The sequence below is a fragment of the Phyllostomus discolor genome, chromosome X, assembly GCF_004126475.2.
Source record: "Phyllostomus discolor isolate MPI-MPIP mPhyDis1 chromosome X, mPhyDis1.pri.v3, whole genome shotgun sequence".
Classification (NCBI taxonomy): domain Eukaryota; kingdom Metazoa; phylum Chordata; class Mammalia; order Chiroptera; family Phyllostomidae; genus Phyllostomus; species Phyllostomus discolor.
The window spans coordinates 60,052,700-60,077,804 of NC_050198.1; the positions used below are offsets into that span (position 1 = coordinate 60,052,700).

At 40.3% G+C, this 25,105-nt stretch overlaps 2 protein-coding genes across 3 annotated transcripts in view; both read left to right on the top strand.

Moving 5' to 3' along the window:
- The window catches only part of BTK (Bruton tyrosine kinase), a 30,787-nt gene extending 9,521 nt beyond the window's left edge, over positions 1-21,266 (top strand). For both annotated transcript variants that reach the window (XM_028523099.2, XM_036017093.1), the window contains 17 exons: positions 86-184; positions 2,193-2,261; positions 3,821-3,902; positions 10,220-10,348; positions 10,625-10,692; positions 11,889-12,076; positions 12,490-12,552; positions 13,389-13,443; positions 13,731-13,810; positions 13,991-14,118; positions 14,984-15,058; positions 15,549-15,720; positions 16,221-16,437; positions 17,449-17,513; positions 18,112-18,230; positions 18,763-18,920; positions 20,827-21,266. In XM_028523099.2, the coding sequence (XP_028378900.1) occupies positions 86-184; positions 2,193-2,261; positions 3,821-3,902; positions 10,220-10,348; positions 10,625-10,692; positions 11,889-12,076; positions 12,490-12,552; positions 13,389-13,443; positions 13,731-13,810; positions 13,991-14,118; positions 14,984-15,058; positions 15,549-15,720; positions 16,221-16,437; positions 17,449-17,513; positions 18,112-18,230; positions 18,763-18,920; positions 20,827-20,898 (1,839 nt within the window). In that variant the 3' untranslated portion in view covers positions 20,899-21,266. The remainder of the gene's footprint in view (positions 1-85; positions 185-2,192; positions 2,262-3,820; positions 3,903-10,219; positions 10,349-10,624; positions 10,693-11,888; positions 12,077-12,489; positions 12,553-13,388; positions 13,444-13,730; positions 13,811-13,990; positions 14,119-14,983; positions 15,059-15,548; positions 15,721-16,220; positions 16,438-17,448; positions 17,514-18,111; positions 18,231-18,762; positions 18,921-20,826) is intronic.
- Positions 21,267-22,077: 811 nt separating this feature from the next.
- Positions 22,078-24,878, top strand: TIMM8A (translocase of inner mitochondrial membrane 8A). Its single transcript, XM_028523238.2, has 2 exons — positions 22,078-22,328; positions 23,865-24,878. The coding sequence occupies exons 1-2, from the start codon at positions 22,197-22,199 to the stop codon at positions 24,024-24,026; spliced, it is 294 nt and encodes a 97-aa protein (XP_028379039.1). The 5' UTR covers positions 22,078-22,196; the 3' UTR covers positions 24,027-24,878.
- The last annotated feature ends 227 nt before the right edge of the window (positions 24,879-25,105 follow it).

The following is a 25,105-nucleotide window of genomic DNA, read 5'->3' on the forward strand; positions in this document are numbered from 1 at the left end:
GAATCATTAGATAACAAAATCTAATCATCCGGTTGCTTAATCACTCTTAATCTTTCTCCATTTTCTTCCTCATTCTCTTTCTCAGAGAAGAGGCAGTAAGAAGGGTTCAATAGATGTTGAGAAGATCACCTGCGTTGAAACAGTGGTTCCTGAAAAAAATCCTCCCCCTGAAAGACAGATTCCGGTAAGAAGAGACCATTGAGAAAGCAGGGTGTTGGTAGAGGAATGGTTAAGAGCTCAGTGGATTGAGCACAGGCTGCAAACCAAAGCATTGCAGGTTCAATTCCCAGTTAGGGCACATGCCTGGGTTGCAGGCCACAGCCCCCAGCAACCGCGCATTGATGTTTCTCTCTCTTTCTCTTTCTCCCTCCCTTCCCTCTCTAAAAATAAATAAATAAAATCTTAAAAAAAAACTTGGAACACTTCAATTCTCTGTAAATATGCTGGTGATGCTGTGCAATGTGGAACACACACACAAAAAAAACTTCTTTATAAAATTATTCACTCTGCCATGTACTGATTATATGGAGTCTCAGCATCTTTCCTTCAGATGGAGAACAACTCACTTATCCTGGAAAATTTGTAACACAGATTTCAGGATGGCATCAAACCAAGTTTTAAAACTGATCAGAGGTGGTTGGTTTTACTCCTTCAATTACCAGGATCAGATTTACAAGCTTGAGTTAGTCTGAAAGCTAGAATCCTGAGGCCCTGTAACATGTGAGATTTAAAAAATAGCTCATTTATTCTCCTCTCATTTCCCACAGCCTCTCCTGGGAGTACCACCTACTGAGTTAATGTTTTTAAACATCATTTATTTTTCTCTGGATTACAAGAATAATGAATATTTATTATAGAACCTTTAAAATATTTAGAAGGCACAAAAAGAAGATAAAATCATTCATAATCCCATCAACCAGTAAAAAAAACTACATGTTGGTGCATGTTTTTCTCCACTAGCAACACATATATCTGCACTAATATATGTGATGTATTTAAAACACTATACTATATATCTTGCTTTGCAACCTACATTTTAAATTTAACAATATATGAAAACTTTTATCATGACAATAGATACTTTTTAATATCATGAGTTTCATTACTTCCTAGTATTCCTTATCATGGTTGTACTGTATTGTAATTTGTTTAACCAATCCCCACATTTAAGTTGCTTCCAATTACTTGATATTTAAAACATGTTGGAGGAACATCCTTGCATACATCTTTTCCTTATAATAAATTCCTAGAAGTAAAATTTTGTCTTCTCTTTATGAAATCTATACACTTTGAGTTTTTAAATCTTTTTATTTTATTTTGTTTTCTAGAGTGGAATTTGAATTTCATACACTCCTACAAACTATGTATGAGAATATTTCCCCACATTTGTTTCAATACCAGATATTTTAAATGTTTGTTAATTTGGCAACCAAGAAAAATAGTACTTCATTGCTGTCTTATTTACAATTTTTTTGTTACTCATAAGGTTGAACAATTATACATCTACAACTAACTTGTATTTTCCATTTGTGAGTTGCCTGTTAATTTTTTGCCCATTTTCTATTAAAATATATACCTTATTCCTAGTACTTTCTTAGGGATCTTGATATATTAAGCATATCAATCACTTAACTGCAATATATGTTGAAATTATTTTTCCTGATTTTCATTAATCTGTATATTTTGTTTATGGTATTTTTACCATACTGGGTTTTAAAGTGTGTATCATCAAATTAGTTCACATTTTACTTCATCATTCTAACTTTTACCATTATATTAGAAAGGCTTTGCCCCACAAGATTATATAGTCAGTTGTTTTTTTCCTCAGTTATTCGATTTTCTTTTATGTCAAGCTCTTGAATACATCCAGAATTTACTTTAGTGTATGGTATGAAATATCTACCTAACTCCTCTCCCTACCACTAATATTAGTGGTTAAATGTCTCAGTACCATTTATTAAGTAAACTTCCTTTCCTCAATGATTTAAAATGGCTGAGGTTTTTTTTTAATCAGTGTATTCTGGATCCTATGAATATATGTCTTTACTGGGTTATAGGAAGCAGTCACCGAGAATCTGCACTGTCTGTGAAAGAGAGCCTTCTGAAGTTACTTCAAAGAACTCATGACACCAAAGAAAATCCAGGAAAGAACAATGAATGAACCAATAATCATGGTTCTTTTTTCATTACAGAGAAGGGGTGAAGAATCTGGTGAAATGGAGCAGATCTCAATCATTGAAAGGTTTCCTTATCCCTTCCAGGTGAAGTATTTTCTCTCACCAGCTCTCAAAGGGACCTGTAATATAATCATTAGGGGTCCAAAGAGAAGGAGCAAAAGAGAAGGATACTAGGTCCCAGGAAACAAAAGTTGAGGTGGGCAAGGAGACTGGATTGAGAAGTGAGGCTGGAATGATCTAAGAATGTATGCTTTTTTATTTTCCACATCTAACATAGTTTCTTTTAGTCTTTGCACTTCAAACAGACTGCATAATGGCTTTAATTCTGTTATAGTATATCTGATATATGATAACTGCATTGAGAAAGATGCTCTGTTTGTCGGGTGAGCATTTCACTTCCTTCTGGTTCTGCCTATCTGTCTAATGGTGGTCATGTGGGTTGAAGTCAGAAAAGGGGAGGGGAGGAGTATTAGGAAGTTTGATATGGGGAAGGCTTATTAAACTTACATATAAACCTAAATTCTATTCTGGCCTCATAAACATATGTTTGGTAGATGCATTGTAAGCCATAAAGGAGAACAAGAGATTCAACCTTCAATTTGGCTTGCTTAAGTATCGAGAACTCTCTAGGCTACTTGTCGTGAATATAGCAGCCTCTGCAACAGTGAAAGCCAGAAAAGGAAGTGGAAAGTCTCAGGGGAGGGGGCTTTCTGTCATGGATTTGTGAGCAAAGCAAGACTAACAAGTAAAAAGAAAAATGTAAAAGGATCTTGTTAATGTCCTTAACTGTATCAAAGTTTACAAAACTTGTGAAGGAGGGGTATTTTAAACATAGTTTCGCTACCATTGTGTTTTAACAAGATGATATTGTTTGGCTGGGATAGTGGAAAAAGTTAAGCAGCAGATAATTCAAAAATTAATTTACATTTGACTTTAGAATCCACTATGCAAGGTCTATTAAGTCTGTGAAACATCTAATACATTTTATACACCTCTACAACACCTAGCATGTGCCTTGTACTTGTGAAGTATTCAAAAATATTGACTCTTTAATTTGATGAGAGTGGTTAATATATACTTTATTCTTTTTGAAGTAGATTTGTAATTCCATGTTTGGTTTACAGTGACTAATATTGGCAAGGAGAGGCCACTAGTCAGTGAGGGGAAAATTAGTCGTGAGTTAAAATTTGGTTCCATATTATCCAAGTGAATAATCCACATATACGAACCAAGACTGAAGTTATTATATAAATCATTAATTCAATCCTTCTCTACATAAACTCAAAGTTTAATAGGATCATAAAATAGCTTTTGTTGGATAAACAAAAATCTTGTCTCCACCACAGGCTGAGGGAAACATTATGAACTAAGTTTAGACACAAATTGAAACATAAGTCAGGAGAACCTAGTATTCAATAGGCTAAAAGTTAAGACCTTATGAATCCTACATACCTGGATATGAGTTGTTTAGGGATTGTACAGATAGTTTACATGATCCTGACCCAGCTGCTGACTGAAGATCCCACCTTTCTTTGTTTTCCACTGTGAATATACAAAGTTGTATCTTAAAATTAGTTATTTCAAGGCCTTTCTTCTTTTATTCTGAATCCTAACTGCTAAAATCTGTGTGTCCTTTGCTCCAGGTTGTATATGATGAAGGGCCGCTCTATGTCTTCTCCCCAACAGAAGAACTGAGGAAACGTTGGATTCACCAGCTCAAAAATGGTGAGAATTATTTGGAAAATAAACAAGCTTCCAAAGAAAGAAAGAAGGAAAGATGGGGGAAAGAAAGGAGAAATGGGGTGGGGGGAGAGGGAGAAGAGGGTACCACATGCTAGGCTAATCCAATTCCACCACTCTTTCTGTAGGGCAATGTTGTAATTGTAGGTGTTTCCATTTTTCTATTTGTAAAAAGTCCCATTTTAAAAAAGGTTTTATTTATTTACCTTTTTAAAGAGAGGGGAAGGGAGGGAGAGAGAGAGAGAGAGATAAAAACATCAATATGTGAGAGATACATGGTTGCCTCTTGCATATACCCAACTGGGGACCTGGTCCCCAACCCAGGCATGTGCCCTGGCTAGGAATCGAACCAGTGACCTTCCAATTTGCAGACCAGCTCTCAATCCACTGAGCCACACCAGCCAAGGCAAAATGTCCCATTCTTTACACTAATTACAAGGGTAGTATGGTGTGGCATTCCATGGTTATTGCAATATTTCGAATCCTAAATATGTAATACTTAGTTTTTAAAAAAGGATGATTATGGGAGTGCTTGTAGTCAGAGTACAAAACTTCGTTCCCTGCCCTCTTCTACCACTAATAAGCAAAGTGATCTCTGGCAAGAAGGCCAACAAGTTTCTTTGAGGCTTGCTTTCTTTTTCTGAACTAGGAATAATAATAATGCCTGCCATATCTACCTCCAAGTTTGTCCTAAGTGTCAAATATACAATATATGTGAAAGCACATGAAAAACTGTAAAGCACTGTACATATCTTCATTGCAGATAAATAGTTTCCAAGGAATTATTTCATATTCCTAGCTTTATGAGGATCTAAACTTGAACATAGTTTCAGCATTTCATATAAGCCATACAGTGTGCTCAGATAAACTTGACCATAAATGCTTCTAGCACAGGATGTATGCACACATATTTGTGTGTATATATAGATACATGTCAAGTGACTGAGAGATTAACTAGTTGGCTTGACATCAGGAAAGGCTGCCTAGAGAAACAGGAAGGATGGCAGACTGATAACGGCATGGTTGAGTTATTGCATGACAGCCCTTTGTCTTAATAACATTTAGATTCTGATACTCAGTAACTGGCTATACCAGCTCTGTCTACTCCCTTGAATGTAAGTCAATTGTTCAAAATAAAAATTATGAAATTTTTTCAAGCTAAAAGAGTGTAAAGAAGAGAAAGGTCATTTATTGGACTCTTGCTATGTGCCAGACACCAAGATAAATACCTTATATTTATTTTCTCATTTAATTCTTATAGCAACCCTGGGAAAAACAACAATAATAACTAATGCTTAATGAGCACTAACTATATACCAGGCTCTGGGCCAAGTACTTCGAATGTACTAGCTCATTAAACCCTCAAAACAAACTTATGAAGTATGTATTATACACCTATTTACAGAGAAGGGACTGGCGCTCAAAGAGGTTAGGTAATTTGCTCAATAGCACACAGCTAGTGAGTGGGGAAGCCTGGATTCTTACCACATCCCTAGGTCTATATGACTCCACAGACTAAGCCCATAATACAGTTTTATGCTGTTTGGTTCTCTAGCCCAGAAATTGCACCTGCAGTTGGGTGCAAGATGCAGTCATGTACTACATCAGGATTTTGATCAACAACAGGCTATTTCATAGCACACTACATATATGACAGTGGTTGCATAAGACTATAATGGAGCTGCAGAATTCTTATGATCCAGTAACATCATAGTGCAACCCATTATCCACATACTTGTGGTGATGCTGGTATAAACAAGCCTACTGAGCTACCACTAATGCAAAAGTACAGCAATACAATTATGTATAGTACATAACACTTGCTAATAATAATAAACAACAATATTACTGGTTTGTGTATTTACTATACTACACTTTTATTGTTATTTTAGAGTATACTTTTTCTACCCATAAAAAATGTTTGCTGTAAAACAGTATGCCATTTTTACACTAGCAGCAGCTTCATACATCATGTGTTTACCACATCTCTGTATTACATCATTTTCTCTTGTAATTGATTTAATCTTGTGTAGTTTTGTACAAGTAGCATGCTATATAGGCTTGTAGCCTATGAGCGATAGGCTATACCATAAGCCTAGGTATGTAGTAGGCTATATCATTTAGGTTTGTATAAGTACACTCTATCATGTTCACACAATGATGGAATTGCCTAATTACACATTTCTCGGAACCTGTTCCCATAATTAGGCAGTGCATGAGTGTATTCTAGAGTAAGGCTATGCTGAGTATTACAAGTAGGTTATATCTTTTACCACAGTTTAGTTCTTAGCATGTTTTGAGATAAGAGGCTTGCTTTAGCCCTGAAAGTGCAAAACAAGTAAATGCTTCAGTAGTGCTTATTATGATCCAGGAGCCCCTAAGTTCTTTACCAGTATTAATTCATTTCTTCTTCATATTAGCCATATGAGGCAGTTATTTTTAACATCCTCATTTATAGATGAGAAAACTGAAGTACAAGAGAGATTAAATAACTTGCACAAAGGCACTCAGTTAATAAGTGTCAGGGTCAGGCTTTGAACTCCATGCTCTGAATGAACAGGCTATTTCCAAGTCAGGGAAATATTTACAGGGGCTTAGATAAGAGCTCCAGAAGGCATATATATTTGCATTTCTTTGTTTTTCTTCACAGTGCCTCACATAGTGCCTTGTATACAGAAAGAGACCAATAAATAGTTGTGTTAATTGATTTTTCTGTAGGAGTACACAACCACCACTAACAAGAGCTCCACATTGATGGACAGCTAAGATCTAGTTTTGAAATAGCAGAAGGTGGATATACTAGCTGAGGGAGAAACAAAAGAGAAAAATGAGCATATACAAGTTAGTAACTCCTTTACACTTCAAGTACTAATTTCAAAATCAATTGTAGGTTAGCCCAACAAAAATTTACTGAGTGCCTACTATATTCAAGGTGTAAGTAATGGCCAAGGATAAGAATATCCAATTGTAAACTTGTTTTATTGACACAGATGTTACCCTTACCATGTTGATTATACACTTCTATTAAAGGTCATTAAGTAAGTAAAATTACTGTAAAAATAAAGCTAAAACAAACAGAAAACATAACCACTTCAGTTGGGTCATTACTGTGGCTAGATATAATTCTACCTTCCCTTCCCTTATGTTTTACTGAAGGCATTTTTTCCCATTTGTTCCAAACCTGGGTGTATGTCTTGCTGAACCTGCTTGGGCTGACAACCTGAGCCAAAAAGTAGGTGCCTTACAACCAAAACCATAGTTGCTGAGAGATTTAGATGCAAGTTCTAACAACTCCAGGGAAGACCTAGGTGCTAGCAATGCCAATAGTGTGATAGTCCAGGAGCCATAAAATCCCACTCTAATGATGTTATCCCACTTCAGGGTAAAATGCACCAATTAAAAATCATTAACATGAGAAGGCAATTGCATCAGAACCTTGGCTGTCTCTCTGTAAAGAGGCATGAGGTACCCTTCTGAAGTGCTAGATCTGAGTGGTAGTTAAACAGTTGTAGACAAATGTGGTTAGCTGTATACATTAGATCTGTGCACTTTAGGATATGTAAGTTACATCTCAATTTTAAAAAGTAGAGCCTCAGGTACTTCATATCCAGCTGCCATCTTCTTTTTCAGTGATACTTTCCATGCAAAGATTGTATGCCTGATGACTTAGCCTTAGGCTGTCTTCTTCCATTTCCTTGAACATGGCAGTAGACACTTCTATGTTACAGCACCACAGATATTTGGCTGTATTCACTCTAGAATCTTTGTTTACTCAATCTCAACAGAGCCTATCCTAATTACAACTTTAAAAATAAGCAAATTATGTGACTTCACCAAAATAAATGAAAGAGTGGCCTTGACAAAACTCCAACAACCAGTATAGGGGAAAATCATTCATTCATTCCTGAAACAGAATTTTAGATACTGTCCTGATAAATATGGATATGAAACACCAACCCATCAAGTACTTAGAGAATATGCACCAACTATTTGGTGCTTCCTTATGCATTGGTGAAGTAAACTATCTTACCTAGCCTTCCCACTTGAACACTGTTTTAGCTCACGCTGTCGTAACAAAATAACATAGACCAGATGGCTTAAACACAAACATTTATTTCCCACAGTTCTGGAAGCTGGGGTGTCCAAAATCAAGGTGCTTCTGATTTGGTTCCTGGTGAGAACGCTGGCCTGACTTGCAGACTGGCCACTTTCTCATTACATTCTCACATGGCACAGAGACAAAGAAAATCTCTCTCTGGAGTTGCTTTTTATAATGGCATTAATCCCATCATGAGGACTCCACTTTCATGATCTAATTCTCCCTCAAAGGCCTCCTCTCCCAATACCATTCCACTGGGGGGCTTCATAATATGAAGTTTGGAGGACACAAACATTCAGTACATAACAGACACTCTGCTTTTTCAATTTTCTCCTAAGTTGCTGAAAATACCAGCTCTGGATTAACCAACAAAAAAGTGCCATCATCTTAAAGTGACCTCTTAAAAGGCAGACGTTATTTGGTAATGCAGGGTGGGTTCTTAATGTGTGTGCTGAAGGCAGGGGGCAAGAAGCCTTATGTTCCCTCATTAGCATATTACCATAGCTTAGTTTACCAGACTAATTAGTTGTTAAGAATTATTGACATATCTACTGGTGTCCAGACTTGCACCCAAGGGTATTCAAACCCCTGGGTGAAAGGTTGTGGCATGAGGGGAGAGGGGAGAGGTGATGGAATCAATTAGTTCTAGATGAGATGAATATATGGAATGTTGTTTAGAATTTCCAGTACCTGGTAATAATAAAAGTCAGACAGATGTTTGGTTGGTTTTACTATTATTTTTTAACTTCTCTATGGATGATATAGTCCCTTATAGCTTGCACCCTATCTGAATAGCTCTCACCACCATGCAATGGTGAAGGGGAGTGCTGAAAAAGTGAGGAGTCAGGGTGGGCAAGGTAGAGTGGTTAGAAATTTTCAAATCCATGTGTAGAAAAACATCAAGATAGCACTTCATTTTATTTTATTTATTTGAGAGAAAGAGAAAGAAAAACATCATTTTGTTTTTCCACTTATGCATTTATCAGTTGATTCTTGTATATGCCCTGATGGGGGATCATTGAACCCACAACCTTCGCATATCAGGATGACACTCTAATCAAATGAGCTACCTAGCCAGGGCACCACTTTTTTTTTTAAGACAGCACTTTTAATCCTTTACACCTGGCCACCAGAAGCTTCTAGGCCTCCTTGAAAGCCTTAAGTGGGTAGAATATGACTGACAAGCTCTTAAGGACTGGAGTTGGTCTCTGGAGAGAAAGGTTTTGTTTTGTTATCTTTCAAAAAAAAAGTTATGCAGGAATTCTTCTTTTCAGTAAAGGCTGAAATGTGTATGTCCTCAAATGCGTATATTCTTAGACCAGCTCAGGTCTTTGCCCCAATGCTAGGTATTGTCAATTATTTCAGTTGTCTTTGCTTCTCTGTTATCTAACATGATCCCAGGATGACTTGCCTAATTGACTTCATGTTAAGGTTCTTGAGATGCAACAGTATTATGCTATATTCAGGGTATGAGTAATGACCAAACCATAATACCAATTCCTCCTATCTACAGACCACGTTATTCTTTACAAAGTATTTTGGCTTCTGGGAGATCTGAGTCTCACAAACCTGGAACAGAAATGGAGCTACTGAGTTTATCTCCCACAATGAGTTAAACCCACCTTGGTGGCCCTAGGTAGATTGAAACCATGTTTATTCTAGACAGAATCTAGAGGGAAAATAACCTTCATTTGCCCCTGAGCTCACTCCATTGACTAGTCTATGAACACAGAAAGCATGATGCAGAAGTTCTTACTAAGGCAAATATCCCTAAAAGATCACTCAGGGAGCTGGGACATTGGTATATTGAAAACTGGAGTGAGAGTTTGGCTTTACTGAATTGTGTCCCTTTCTGGAAAAGTATCCCATAATCAACAGCTGCCTTGCAAGAAGACTGTAATGGCTACATAGGAAAATGGAGATAACATTTTTTTTGGGGGGTGCTCTGGAGACATCTGATATTCTTATCCTGTTGGTCAGGAGATAGACATCCTGACTGACCACTAAAGAGAACTGCACAGAAAATCTCCAGGGCCAGGCATGGGAGCCAGCTAACCCTGCTGTCAGCTTCCCTTCAGGTGGCTGATGAAGGGGCAGTTGTTTGAAGCTCAACACTAAGCTTAGCTGAAGAGGAAAACATGCAAATAGTGGATTCTCCTACATGTCAGATGTGATCTCTCTTTTCTCTTCTCCTCTGTTACAGTAATCCGGTATAACAGTGATCTGGTACAGAAATACCACCCTTGCTTCTGGATTGATGGACAGTATCTCTGCTGCTCTCAGACAGCCAAAAATGCTATGGGCTGCCAAATTTTGGAGAACAGGAATGGAAGTAAGAGATCTGATCAATATTATTTCTCCCTCCTTTGAATCTATCACCCACTCTCTCAAAGGTCTATCAAACTCAGGTTTGTACATTTTGCCCATGGCAAGAAGGGGCTGGAGGGGGGCTAAAATTCAGCTGGTACTCTGTTCTCCAGTCTGTACAACCTGCCACAGGGCTGTACCCACACCAACTTTTCCTATCTTGCAAAGTCCCAGACCAAACCTGTCTCCAGGCCTTTTCCTAATATGCATTCTGTATCATGTCTGGTATCTTATTTTATAGGCTTGAAACCTGGGAGTTCTCACCGGAAGACAAAAAAGCCTCTTCCTCCTACACCTGAGGAGGACCAGGTATACAGAGGAATTGGGTGCTGCTACAGCTCAAATAGAAAATTACAGTAACCCTGGAAAACACACTGAAGTCTTAGAATTTCCCTGAGGTTTGGTGCTGTTAATTGATAGTCTTTCTGAAACGTGGAATTTGTCCTTCTAATTAGGACTTCCACTTCATTGGGAAGATAGAGGGCTATTTCGAAGCTCTTGACAACCATTTAATCCAATCACCTGTTTAAAACAAAACGAAGCCCTATTCTTTTAAATGAAAAATATTTTCAAACATTAAGTTGAGACAATTTAATAGGGAGCATCCTTATACATAATACCTTCTTCATCCTACCACTAATATATTACTTCAAATTTGCATTTCTTGGTTACATTTTGAGGTCTAGAAAGCCCTTCCTCATATATAGGCAGTCTTTGGAGATATTGTGAATTTGGTTCCAGACCACCAAAATAAAATGAGTCATAATATTTTGCTAGTGGAGGGTCTTGCCTTCAATTTGTAAAAAATGGAACATTTGTGAAGCACAATAAAGGAGGGCAGAACTCATTATGCTCATTTTACAAACAATGAAACTGAGATTCAAAGCCACTTAGTAGACCCATGAGCCAGTTTAGTACCAAATAGTTTTCCCAACTGTGTTTTTCTCTGGGAGCTTTAAAAATACTGATGTCTGCCTTTGGCTGGTATGGCTCAGTTGTTTGGAGTGCCATCCCATACACCAAAAGGTTGTGGGTTCGATTCCCAGTCAGGGCACATATGTAGTTTGCTAATTTGGTCCCTGATCCAGGTGCATACAATCCCTGCTCCACAAGCATACAGGGGGCAACTAATCAATGCTTCTCTCTCACATCAGTGTTTCTCTCTCTCCCTTCCTCTCTCTCTAAAAGCAATGAAAAAGTGTGCTAGGGTGAGGATGAAACAAAATACTGATGTCTGGGTTCCATCTTTAGAGATTTTGATGTAATTGGTCTGGGAAACTGCTTGGGTGTGAGGATTGTTAAACAAATATTCCCTACATGATTCTACTGTGCACCCCAGACTGAGAACCCTTGCATAAGTGCTTAAAAATAGATGCTGAATAAATGTTTTTATTATGCCTGATTTGGGTTATAATGATGTGTCTAGTAAGCCAGAGAATTGGGAGAGAGGAGAGTACTTGATGTCTAGCCAAACCACCCTACTTTTTTTTCTCGTATTTACACAGATCTTGAAAAAGCCACTGCCTCCTGAACCAACAGCAGCACCAGTCTCCACAAGTGAACTTAAAAAGGTTGTAGCCCTTTATGATTACATGCCAATGAATGCAAATGATCTACAGCTGCGGAAAGGTGATGACTATTTTATCCTGGAGGAGAGCAACTTGCCCTGGTGGCGAGCACGAGATAAAAATGGGTGAGTCTATGACAGCCTTCCCTGAGCCTTGTGACTGCCCACTCCACAGACATGCAAAGTCCTGCAGTGTAATTTCCCTACTTGGTATTCCAACCATAAATTGTTCTTCCCACGCCAGGATGAATAGGCAGTCCCTCCAAGTGCTTCCCAGAGTGTAGCTCTACATGTGGCCATTTCTCTGAGACTCTAGGGTCTGGCCCACATACTGTAATGCGCAAATCACCAATGCCACATGTGCAGAAGCTACACATTTCACTAGCCATGTACCTGCAGCACGATCCTCTTTAGGGAGGGACATTGTTTAAGTACCTCCATTTGAGATTTGTTCTAAGCTTGGGGGTATGGGCATATGAATCTGTCTCTCCCCCAGGATGGGGAGTGCTGGATGACCTACCACAATGTCTTCTCTACAGGCAGGAAGGCTACATCCCTAGTAACTATGTCACCGAAGCAGAAGACTCCATTGAAATGTATGAGTGAGTATGCTTATGTTTCCAGTGCACAATCTTCCAAGAGAAATAAAGTATAGTATATACTTTTTTTTGTGGTTTCAACAAAATTTTGGCCCTGGCTAGTGTGGCTTAGTGGATTGAGTACCAACCCGTGAACTAAAAGGTTGCTAGTTCGATTCCTGGTCAGGGTACATGCCTGGGTTGTGGGCCAGGTCCCCAGTTGGGGCATGTGAGAGGCAACCCACTGATGCATCTCTTGCATATTGATGTGTATCTCCCTCTCTTTCTACCTTCTTTTCCCTCTCTAAAAGTAAATAAATAAAATCTTTAAATAAAAGAAATTTCCTTATAATTTTTTATTTCAAGTACTTATTAAAATCACTGCCAATTAAGTCAATGATGCCACCATCCCAAGTTAGCACTCATGTCTTACTCTCACCATAAACACCCTTTGCTTATGAGACCTAAAGAGATCACCACACACTTGAAATATAGAAGAACTTCACTCAAAGATAGAGTTGATAGCCTTATAGGAAACATTCTGAATGGGTGAAAATGTCAAATTTCTGCCATTGTCCTGTCTTCTCAATCATAGAAGTGGATTTTCCTTAAGTGTCCTATTCCTGATCCATTCCCTGCAACCCTTTGCCACCTGTTTTTGCCCTCTACTTCCATGAAATTTCAGCCAACTGGGCTTTGAGAAAGGGATGCAGTTGTGCTTTGCACATGGTAAGCACTCAATAAATAGGGATTGAGTGAATTGACTGAATCACTAGGATGAACAAACCTTGGAGGGCACTCTAATCCTGTAATCAATTACACCATGACCCAGAAGCTACTCAAGTATTCTCCTTTCACAGGTGGTATTCCAAACACATGACTCGGAGTCAAGCTGAAGAACTGCTAAAGCAAGAGGTAAGTGAGCCACCACAAGCAAATGGCATTTTCTTGAACAAAAAATGAGGACACTGAATCAAGGACTCGCTGCTGCCTGCCACTTCCAGGCAAGGGAGTGTCAAGGTCATCATTTTATGGGGTCCCAATTAAACTTTTTGGTATCAAAAGCAATGAGCTCGCAGCTGAAGCATGGAAGTTGGCAGTGAAATCAGTGGTTGTTCTATTTTATTCCAGGTTTGGGCTGGTGGGGTGCAGATGTGAGCCCCACTTCCTCCTTACAGTCAGCTTCTTTTTTGTTGTTTCAGGGGAAAGAAGGAGGTTTCATTGTAAGAGACTCCAGCAAAGCTGGAAAATATACTGTGTCTGTGTATGCTAAATCTACAGGGTGAGTGCTACTGTTCCAAGGTCCTGGGGACAAAACACAGGGAGCCCCTCCCAACAGCTCTTTAATGGTGTGCCCCTCCTACTTCTTCTGTCCCAGAAACTCAAAACTCATCTCACTTCACTTCTTGTGCCTTGGGTGACCCTTGCTCCCAAGTTGCTGACTTAGAATCTACTTCTTTAGGGACCCTCAAGGGGTGATACGGCATTATGTTGTGTGTTCCACACCTCAGAGCCAGTATTACCTGGCTGAGAAGCACCTTTTCAGCACCATCCCTGAGCTCATTAACTACCACCAGCATAACTCTGCAGGTGAGTATCAGGGCCACAAAAGAAGGATGTGACACATGCCAGAAGAAGCAATTCAGAACAAGGTGATGAGGGGAAGAATAAGCCTAACAGGGCAGTCAGTACAAATTAGTTGTCAAAGTCAGCCCCTATGATGCTCAGTGGAGGTCAATAAAAGAACTTCTACCCATAAGGACTGATTTCTCATTTGAAGATTTATGCTCAGTGATAAGGAATGACATAGGTGAGAGTGGTGATTAATGAATCAGCAAGTATTCATTGAGTTACTACTGTGTACTCAGTAATTTCCTCAGTACTAGAGGAGAATGCAGGAAAAGTATTAACCAACATCCTTGCCCTCAAATTAAATAAGGTTAGAAAACATCAGAAAACAGCTTGTAAGTACAGTAAGTCCTCACTTAATGCCACTGATAGAGTCTGTAACTTTAAGCAAAACAATGTGTAACAAAACCAATTTACCACAGGCTAATTGATATAAACAAGTGTTAAGTTCTTATGGCAGCACACCAACATTATAAAAAATGACATTATTCGAGGACCTGCTATAGTGTAGATATTCTAAAAACTGGAAGATTGGTAAGGGAAAAAGCTTCATGGAGAAGGTAGTAATGTGAGTTAAGCCTAGATTGGGAGGTGGGGATATATTTAGTTGGGGAGTGTATTTCAATTAATATTTTCTCTTTTTTATTTCAAAAATTCTTTTATAAGAGGAGAAACTTCCAGAAAAATTTAGGTTTATGAACATCTTCTGGGATTCAAAATGTACTAGAAAAGTGAACATCAGAAGTGTGAGGTTTTAAATGAGGATGTGTGAGGTATCCCACCCCGTATGCCGCATGAGGAACATGACCCCCTCTGTTTGTTTCAGGACTCATATCTAGGCTCAAATATCCAGTATCTCAACGAAACAAGAATGCACCTTCTACTGCAGGCCTGGGCTATGGTAACTGCTTATTTCTCTAGGGTAGAGTGGACTGTCCAGGTGCAAAGACTGGCTTTGGTACACCCAATTAGACCTTGCCTGGCAAGTGTCCTTGCAACACATTGTTCTGCACCAGCTGTCTCAAGGAAAGTTAAGACAGAGCAAAACAAAAGTTATTTAATTATTTTATCCCTCCGGTGGCTCCTACTAGGACTGTAAAAACATAAACTCATAAAGGTATTATTTTTTTTTCAAATTGTGGTTTTAAAAAACATAATCATAAAGCATTTTAAGAGGTTGCCTTTATGGCTGACTTGCACCTAAAATTCCCAGATTCCTCTAACCAGTAATCCCTTGTCCCTGAGATTTACCTGAGCAAAGATGTGTTAGGACTCCTGAGAATTTCCTTTTTACTGTTTGTCTATTTTTGCTTCAGTAGGGATTCTTTTTTATTGTAGGAAGTATACATACAGGACTCCCGAAGACTCACACTAAGACTTTGTTGTTATAGGATCATGGGAAATTGATCCAAAGGACCTGACCTTCTTGAAGGAGCTAGGGACCGGACAATTTGGGGTAGTGAAGTATGGGAAATGGAGAGGCCAGTATGATGTGGCCATCAAGATGATCAAAGAAGGCTCCATGTCTGAAGATGAGTTCATTGAAGAAGCGAAAGTCATGATGTAAGTTATAGCCCAAAGTAAACTCAATCCAGTTGCTGGAGTCTAGGAATTACCAGGACAATCCACTGTGATTTAACATGACGTTTAGTGAAGGAGATTTGGAACCAGGGCCTGAGGTCAACCTTTTATTGGTGGGAGTCCTGATTTCTAAGGTAATCATTTATCTGCCTTAGACATTGGTTGAGATTAGTGTTGATCATGGGTGCTTACCATCTCAGGAGCATTTCAGAGTGGTTGTGGAAAATGAGACTTTCCAAAGGAAGACTGATTCTCATTTACCCCTTGATTTCTTTCCTGTTCTATTGATGGTCCCCAAGTCCCTGCTCACTGTTACATATTAGGCACTGTTGGAATTTAGGGTGGGAAAGAGGAAAATCAACTTGCTATTGTGGTCCCTTATCTGACACTCTAATCCCAGGCCAACCCCTTTCTACCCCAGCCCTTTTCTGACTGGTATGAAGAGCCAGAAGGGCAGGATTGGTTCATTGCCTCTCCTGTAGGAATCTTTCCCATGAGAAGCTGGTACAGTTGTATGGTGTCTGCACCAAACAGCGCCCCATTTTCATCATCACTGAGTACATGGCCAATGGCTGCCTACTGAACTACCTGAGGGAGATGCGCCACCACTTCCAGAGTCAGCAGCTGTTGGAGATGTGCAAGGATGTCTGTGAAGCCATGGAATACCTGGAGTCAAAGCAGTTCCTCCACAGAGACCTGGTGGGATCTCAGAAGTATTGGCCTGGGATCAAGGGCTAAGGGGGTGGAAGTAGCGGAGGAAGACATATCATACATGGATGAGGAGGGTTGCTCTGAAGCCATCATTTCAGTTTTATCTACAAAACACTGAAAGTTAGGTGAGCCTCTGCCCAGTGGTCAGCCAGTCAAGGATCTCCAGCCTCAACACCACAAGTTCTGCCATGGTAGGAGCTAGAGCACTCACTCACTTCTAGCCCCATACCACACTAAGGAAATGGCAGGGTCCTTCAGGGGCAGAAGGCCAATGCTGCTTCCCAAAGGGGCTGCTCCTGGCCAAGAGCCATCATTTGGTTACATCAGAGTCACAAACTGGGGCCTGTGGGTATGTTATTTTTTAATGTTATATATTAGCAAAGACTTAAAAAGGAACATTTTATATTTTAAAAAAAACTGGATTTTCAGCTTCTCTTGAAAGTCTATACAAACTTGTAACACCAGGTCCACAATCTCACAGGCCATGCTAACAGTAAGCTGGAGCTGAGGAGCAGCTGCCTACTTTAGAGAAGCTGCATTCTCTGCAACTTCCTGCAATTTCCAGCCACCCTGCTTTACTCTCTCACTTTGCCTGCCTGGCCTCTAGAGGCATGAGTTTGTGCCCCTGCCTATTTCAACCAGGACAAGGCTCAGAGGGCCCTAGTCCCACTGGAAGAAAAGCAGAAATCAAATCACTCTTGACTTCTGTTCTCCCTTAATTCTCTCAGTGCAGGATGGGGTGTTGTGGAAATGCCAATGTGAATGAAGTGATTCTGCATGTCCTTGGTGTTTTACTTATTACTTCACATACCAGGTTGCTTTACATGTGGTGGAAATACATCAACATTTCTCAGTGTCAGCTGACTCCTATAAGTGGAAAGGTGTCTCTAGTTCAAAGAGATGAGGCTACCCTGGCTTTACCCCCCTGGTGGGCAGAAGTTTTGTGCCTTTAACCTGTGTGCCAGGGATGGAGTCTCACTGCTATCTGTTGTACTACAGGCAGCTCGAAATTGTTTGGTAAACGATCAAGGAGTTGTTAAAGTATCTGACTTTGGCCTGTCCAGGTAAGTGTGTCTTTTTCATCTTTCCCTCCGAAAGTAAAAATAGCACAGTACAAATTTAAGAAGACATTGCAATTTCCAATCCTTTTCTTTTTTTCCCCATTCTAGCCTTTTTCAACATCTTTCTACATTTTTCTTTCTCTGATTTGTCACTTCTTTTGTCCTTTTGTTTTATTGTTATATTCCTTTCTTCTCCTTTCTCCTTCCCTTTTTTAAACGAATTTTCCCAATGTCTATCTTGATTTCTTAATCCTGTTGCCCTTATTCGATCCCTTCTTATTTCCTAATCAGTTTAAGTCTCACTGGCAACTGCAGAATAGAAGGGAGGGAAGGCGAAAGATAGAGAACAGACAGGGATAGAGAGGAGGAAGGGAGTGCCTATTAGGTCTTATTTCACTTCACCTTTGCTATAAACAATTGTCAATCAAGGAAGCTAAATCAGATATAAGAACAGGAATATGTTTAAAAAATAACATTTTTAAAACACACTGACTGGCCTGTAGGCATGTATTTGTGCAATTCTTGTGACTGTACCAAGAAAACATAGATACATATCAAGCTCTCCAAATCCTAACAGTAATGAGTTCTGAATCCTTTGCAGGTATGTTCTGGATGATGAATACACAAGCTCAGTGGGCTCCAAATTTCCAGTCCGGTGGTCTCCACCAGAAGTGCTTATGTACAGCAAGTTCAGCAGTAAATCTGACATTTGGGCTTTTGGTGAGTGGATAAGATTATAAAGATTTTACAGCTCGAAGGCAGAGGAATGCAATAGGGAAACTGACACTTTTACATCATGCACAGAGAGGTAATTTGTTCTTGCTTTCATTCATCTAATCCTTAGGGAGTTCTTACTATGTCAGGCACCCCAGGATTTCTGGGGATAAAACCAGTAAATTAGACACAATCCCTGCCTTCTTAGAATTTATAATATATTACAATGAGGGCAACAAACAATTTATTCAGTATTTGACAGCTTCTGAATACCAATTATGTACCAGGCACTCTGCCAGACCCTATAACCACAGAGACAAATACAATGCTGTCTCTCTCCTGGAGGAGCTAATGGTCCAGTGCAACCCTGATTAGCCTCCAGTGTGGTCAGCACTATAGTGGAAGTTTGGACAAAATACAAAAATCACAGAGGGGCAGTTCAGCTGAATCTACTTTTTGAGATTGTTTTAGAAAGACTAGGATCCCTGATACCTGAAAAGACTGAAAACTGACTTACTACATTTTTTTCATTTTCTAGGGGTTTTGATGTGGGAAATTTATTCTCTGGGGAAGATGCCATATGAGAGATTTACTAACAGTGAGACTGCTGAACACATCGCCCAAGGCCTGCGTCTCTACAGGCCTCATCTAGCTTCTGAGCGGGTATATACCATCATGTACAGCTGCTGGCATGAGGTAAGTGTTTTATTGGGACCTGTTAAATTATTTTCTTGTACCTAGTTTCTCATTTAGCCAGCTAGGCACCCAGTCCCCACTCTCCCTGACTGCATGGAGCTGCAAACATTTTAAGACCCCAGCCTGTACCCTAATCCTTCTATGGCCATAAACTTTCCTGGGCCCACTCCAATTCTCACTGGAGTATTATTAGCAGACTCCAATAACAACTCAGCTTTAGGGAGAGGGAGTGATGTGAAGCCATATCACCTAGTATACATGGGAAGCCAAAAGCACTCAGACAAATGTATGGCATTAAAAATGAAAAGTCATTAAAACGTGTGTTCGTTCTTTTGAGACTCATGGGTCCTTTCTTCTACTTTACTGCCAACCCTTCCTGGCTGTGCCTCTAGGTGAGATTTTAAAAATAAAGGTGCTATGACCTGAAAGGGAACAAAAATAGGTAGTGCTCTTTTAAAAAATGGTGCATTACAGAGCGTGTTGTATTTTGAAAATAAAGAGCCTGTCCTACTATTACTGAAATGCTTTGCTGCTATCACCTTTGGTTCTTCCAGAGATGCCTTCTCTACACTTCAGTAGATCCTTGGCAACCTTAATTTGGCATCATCAATATTTAGTAAAAATAAAGGCTCAGCTTTTAGTTCTGCCCCACTAGAAACAGGAAGACAATGTCCAACAAGCACATATATGAATCTGGAGCCCTTCTGATGGTAAAAAAAAAAAAAAATTGGGGATCTGGATCAGGTCATGGCATTTTTTCCTTCAAAAAATGACTGGAGTCACAAGGAAAGTATGGAGAGCCCCTTGGAGACATTTCTGTTCTCTCTCCTGTGCCATTCAGGATTAAGGTTGAAGGGCTATGCTCCCTCCCAATTAGGATATCCTCACTCTGCTAGTTAACTGTTTCAGAGAGGCACTTTCACCACAGCCTGTTTAAAGTGGTAATCTCCAAAGTGGATGTACATCAGAATCCCTGGGGAATGCCTAAAACTATAGATGACTGGGCCTTATCTCCAGAGATTCTGAGGAGGTAGGTCTGGAGTAGAACCCAGAAATATCTTTTTAATTTTTTTTAATTTATTGATTTCAGAGAGGGGGGATGGGGGGCACAAGCCACTTGTTGTTCCACTTATTCATGCATTCATTGATTGATTCTTGTCTGTTCCCTGACTGGAGATTGAACCTGCAACCTTGGTGTTATCAGGACAACACTCCTACCAACTGAGCTACCTGGCCAAGGCCCCAGAAATTCAGATATTCATCTAGGTTTGAGAGCCGCTGATTCAAAGAAACAGAAATTGATGGCCTTTGGGTTCTGATAAATTGAGATCTTTCTGGCATGACTATGCCTTGAATCACTAAATACCTGAGAGGCTTGGTTGCCACAAAAGGCCTTAGTCTGCAAACCAGACAATAGGTTCCAGGTGCTTAGGATCCCTGCCCAGTGATGCAAGCAGCCCATGGTCTTGAAATGTTATTTCCTTTGTTAATTTTGATGAGATGATAGAAACAGTGTTTGAAACCAAGCTAAAAAGTATCAAAGCTTATAGGATTTGAGTTCTGTCAACCTCTTGCCTGGTAGCCATTTTTCAGTTGAGGGTACAAAATAAGAAGGCATTGGTATACAATTACATAATGAACTTACCCTATTTTAATCAATGTTTGTCAGTTTAATTTGCAAATTGTCCTCATCCCATTAATAATCTGAGTTACTAAAGATGGAAAGTGCATGAGTATTTTATAGAGTACTACTATTTCTTTCCTTTTTTTTTTTTTTGATAATCAACAAGGTATGTTACAGGGCAGACAGTATATACTTAATAAACTTTTGCTGTTCTTTCATTGCATTTCCCTTGAATTCTGGATTTTAGCCCACTATAATACTGTACTTTTTCTTTGGTTTTAGAAAGCAGATGAACGTCCCACTTTCAGAGTTCTTCTGAGTAATATCCTAGATGTCATGGATGAAGAATCCTGAGTTCACCAATAAGCTTTATGGTTCTACTCTCCTCCACAAACCTCAGTTTCACTTTCTTTGGGGCAAACCCAGTCTACAGGCCCTGAAGCTTTTGTACTCTTACTGAATACACAAAGACCCCTCTCTACGTCTATGGATGCCTCTCTTCTTTGCTTCCCTGAGATAGTACCTTGTGAGAAAAGGCCATGGAATTGTTGTACCTCGTACTGTGCCTCAGAGAATAAATGTCCCAAGTATCAAGAGACTAAATTTGGGGTGCAAACAGTTTGGCGGGTGGGGGGGAATGCAAGTAGCCTCACAAGGGGTCCAACAGCTCTTTTGGGTAGGCATTAGAGCTTACTGGGAAGGGAGGTCGAATTTGGCAAAAATAAAATGGTGTCACAGAAATGGGAGGGGAGGGTGTTTTGATAAAATAAAATTATTGGAAAGCATGAAGGTTTCTTGCCATCTCAATTATTTACACAGCCTCCCTGAAATGCCCCATCTCAGTGTTCTAGAAAACTGTTTTGTGGCATTGGTTTGGCATATTCCTGTCTTGAGAAATTGACAGGATCCTCGACATTTATCCCCTCCAGCTCTGAGAAAATCCTGCCTCTGAAACTTCTGCTCTCAGAATTCTGCTGGAACCTCTTTCCCGAAGTCAGGAGGGGAAAACCTGGAACTACTAAGAGAAGGTCCAATCAGTTGGTCTGGGAACAAGGCACCTGGCAAAGCGCGGGGCAATTCAGCAGTGGACAAGGGTGGGACTGTTGGGCCGGCCAGGAACTGCCCATGTGGTCTGCAGTAACTTCCTTTTTTACTTCATTTTTAAAAAAATTCTTTTCTGAATAAGGTCCGCACAGCGATGAGGCGCCGGGATGCAAGTCCTGAAACCTCAGTGCACAGGCAGGGTAGGGATGAGGGTGGGAGAAGAGCGCACATGTAGCCAAGAACAACAGCTCTTGGTAGAGGCAGGGAGAGAGCGGGTGCGCAGACAGCTGTTAGGAACGCCCAGTGACATGGAGGGTGGAGAGCGGGTTTGGGAGCACAGGCAGGAGCAGGCAAAGCAGGCCTGAGTGGAGTGCGCCAGCTAGGGGCAGAAGGTGGGTCCAGGAGGCTCTGACCAGGGTGGAACGCTAGGGCTGCTGGGAGAAGCGCTGTGAAGCAAGTGGGGCCCACGTGAAGTCTCCCGCAGGCGCAATGTGTTGTGGGGGGGCGGTCCCCAAGGCACCGGGTTCTGGTTCCGGTTCCGTCGCGGAGACACGTGAAGGTCGGTGAGTTGCTACGGAGTTCATTTCAGCACCCGTGGCTCTGCTGGGATGGATTCCTCTTCGTCATCTTCTGCCGCGGGTTTGGGCTCAGTGGACCCGCAACTGCAGCATTTCATTGAGGTGGAGACTCAGAAGCAGCGTTTCCAGCAGCTGGTGCACCAGATGACCGAACTTTGTTGGGTGAGAAGCCTGTGGCCGAGACCTGGTCACCGTACCTACTTTCCCCTTGTCCTTTCCCCGAGGGACTTGGGGAGGAGGGAGCACCTGACAGCACCCCTTGGTTTCCTTAGATTTCTCAGGCCGAACTGGGTGGGAGAAAAGGTGACTGACTCTGCTTCTCACGATTGTTACTCTGTCGGTACAGAGGACTGGGGATCATAGAAGACTTATGCTGCTGTCCCAACCAGCACTTTAGGCGACTGAGGTTGAAAATGCCTAGTGGTGGTCAGCAAGACTGATGAAAGAAAGAGTCCCAATACTGGAATCTAATTTTTGGAATTCCGAGCCCCAGGGAGTCAGCAAAGCTCCTGTTCCCAGACTCGTCAGGGTTTGTTTTGACTACCTAGTTTCTCTAACATCCTCTGTGACAAATGAGTACCTCTAGCCTACTAACTATAAAAGTGGTATAATCTGTCCCAACATACACGCTTTCTTGCCTTTTTAATGGATTGTTTTGTAATATCAAGCCGTCTTGGGTCTGAAGGTTAAGGAATTGAGTATGCCCCATGAGGGGACTTTGTCAAAAGGGTGGAAGGCATTTGGACCTTGGAATCAAAGTGTTCTCTGGCTGCCAATGACAGCATAACTGCCCTGACCTGACATACAAAATTCACAGAGTTCAGAGGCCAAGAGTAATTTTCACTGGAACAGGAGGGTCTGACGCTTATGTACACAGCAGAGAATAATGACCACAATTCATTTGAACTGCTTAACTTGAACTAGATACAGTCATCAGTTTCCGAAGTCCCTTTTATTTTTCATAAGTTTATGGTATTGCTGGACTGTGACCCTTAACAAATGCTTACTTAACTCCCGTTTGCCTTGGACCACAGTGCTTTCATTCTTTAAAAAAGAATATCTGTGATTCATTGCATTCGGCCCAGTGTTGGATATGGTTAAGGACTCCTCTAAGAATTGGTAAGCTTTAGGAACATTTATACAATTTCCCACTCACCTTATTTAAGATGAAATCAAGAACCTCTGGCTTAAATAGACAAGGTTACAAAATCTCAGGTCATAGATTTTCTTTTTTTCTTTGGTACATTTTCGGGTGTCTTGCTGCAATGATTTATCCTTTCACCCTTTTTAATTCTGCAGTTAATTTTAAACACATTTCATACAGTTGGCATTGTGGAGTTGTAACCAAATTCAGCAAAGGATTAATTCACTTGTAATTTGTCATTTTCCTTGTTTTGTAATATGTCAACTCCACAACTTTCTGGTCCCTATGACATTAGGAAAAGTATCTCTATGTCACAGTTTCCCTCTTTCTAAAATGAAAATTAATAACATTACCTATTCTGTAGGGTTATGAGAATTTGATGTAAAGTTGTGGAAAATTCCTTGCCAAAGAGTAAGCTGCCACCAAATGTGAACTATGATTAATGCATCAGATACTGTTTTTAGGTAAAGTTTTTCTTTTAAACAGCAAGTTACTCTCCCCCCCCTTTTTTGGGCAAAATTCCCTTTTGTGATTCTTAATCTTGTCCTGACCAGGAGAAATGCATGGACAAGCCTGGGCCAAAGTTGGACAGTCGGGCTGAGGCCTGTTTTGTGAACTGCGTTGAGCGCTTCATTGATACAAGCCAATTCATCTTGAATCGACTGGAACAGACCCAGAAATCCAAGCCAGTGTTCTCAGAAAGCCTTTCTGACTGATTTCAGCCTTACCTTTTTGGAAAAGGAAGATAGTTGAAGAATGGTTGAAGAAAAGGCTATGGGGGCATTGGCTCCCACCTTTGGCACTCTTGGAGCATCTGGTCATCAGAGAATGAACAAAGACCAATTTTTTGTGTGTTTTGGGTTTAACGGTCATATGTGTACTTGGTGGGGTTTTTTTAACATTAATCTTGTGAAAACAGTGGACAGATTAATGGAAAACTTTCCTAGATGCGTATTACTGTTTGTGGGACTGTGTTTTCTCAAAGTCCCATTAACTGCTTCCTACAATTTGGATACTGGAATTGCTTTCTGTAATTGCATAGTGGGACCACACGAGTAAAATCTGTCATTTGCGTGGACTCGTTTCAGATTTCTAGGGACATTGATACACATCTTGGTGTCTCTGAGGAAGGCAGCAGTGGGGGAAGAGTAATTTGGTACTTAACTGTAGGCCTCCTTAACTAGTGTTTTGACCATCAGTGCTGGAAAAAAATATGGAATGTTCATATAATACAGTTCAGCTTTCTAACTTATCTCCCTTATATTTTGATTTAATTAAAGTATGGTCTCAAGACAGTACAGGCAGCTGAGTATCTAGAGGCCTCTAGTTATAAAGGCATCTAACCAGCGAACATAATTCTCATTACTGAAGTGCCACAAGGAAGAAGTTAACTTGCCCTGTATATCAGGGTCTGAGAATTTCAAAGATGTGCCTAAATAAGTTGTAAAGATGTAGGCCTGTCAAAATTTAACAGCAGCTTGAGGTAGAGTTGCATGCCCAATGTTAATCAATATAGGTTCCATTTACTGCATTCTTTTGATCACTGAAATAAAAGCTTCTGTAAGATTAATCTTTGTGATTCAGAAGACTTTCTATTCTGGTTATCACCTACACCCTGGAGAAATTCAGTGTGGACTGGTTCCAAGGCTGAAATGTAGTCAGTCTGGGTACCTGCTCTGTGCAAGTTATAACAGTATTCCTCAGATACCTGACCTTTTTATGAGAAAAGAGAACCTTGAGGTGAGATGGGGAGGGAAAGAATTCACTGCTGACAGTCAATTCCCTGAGTGTAGTA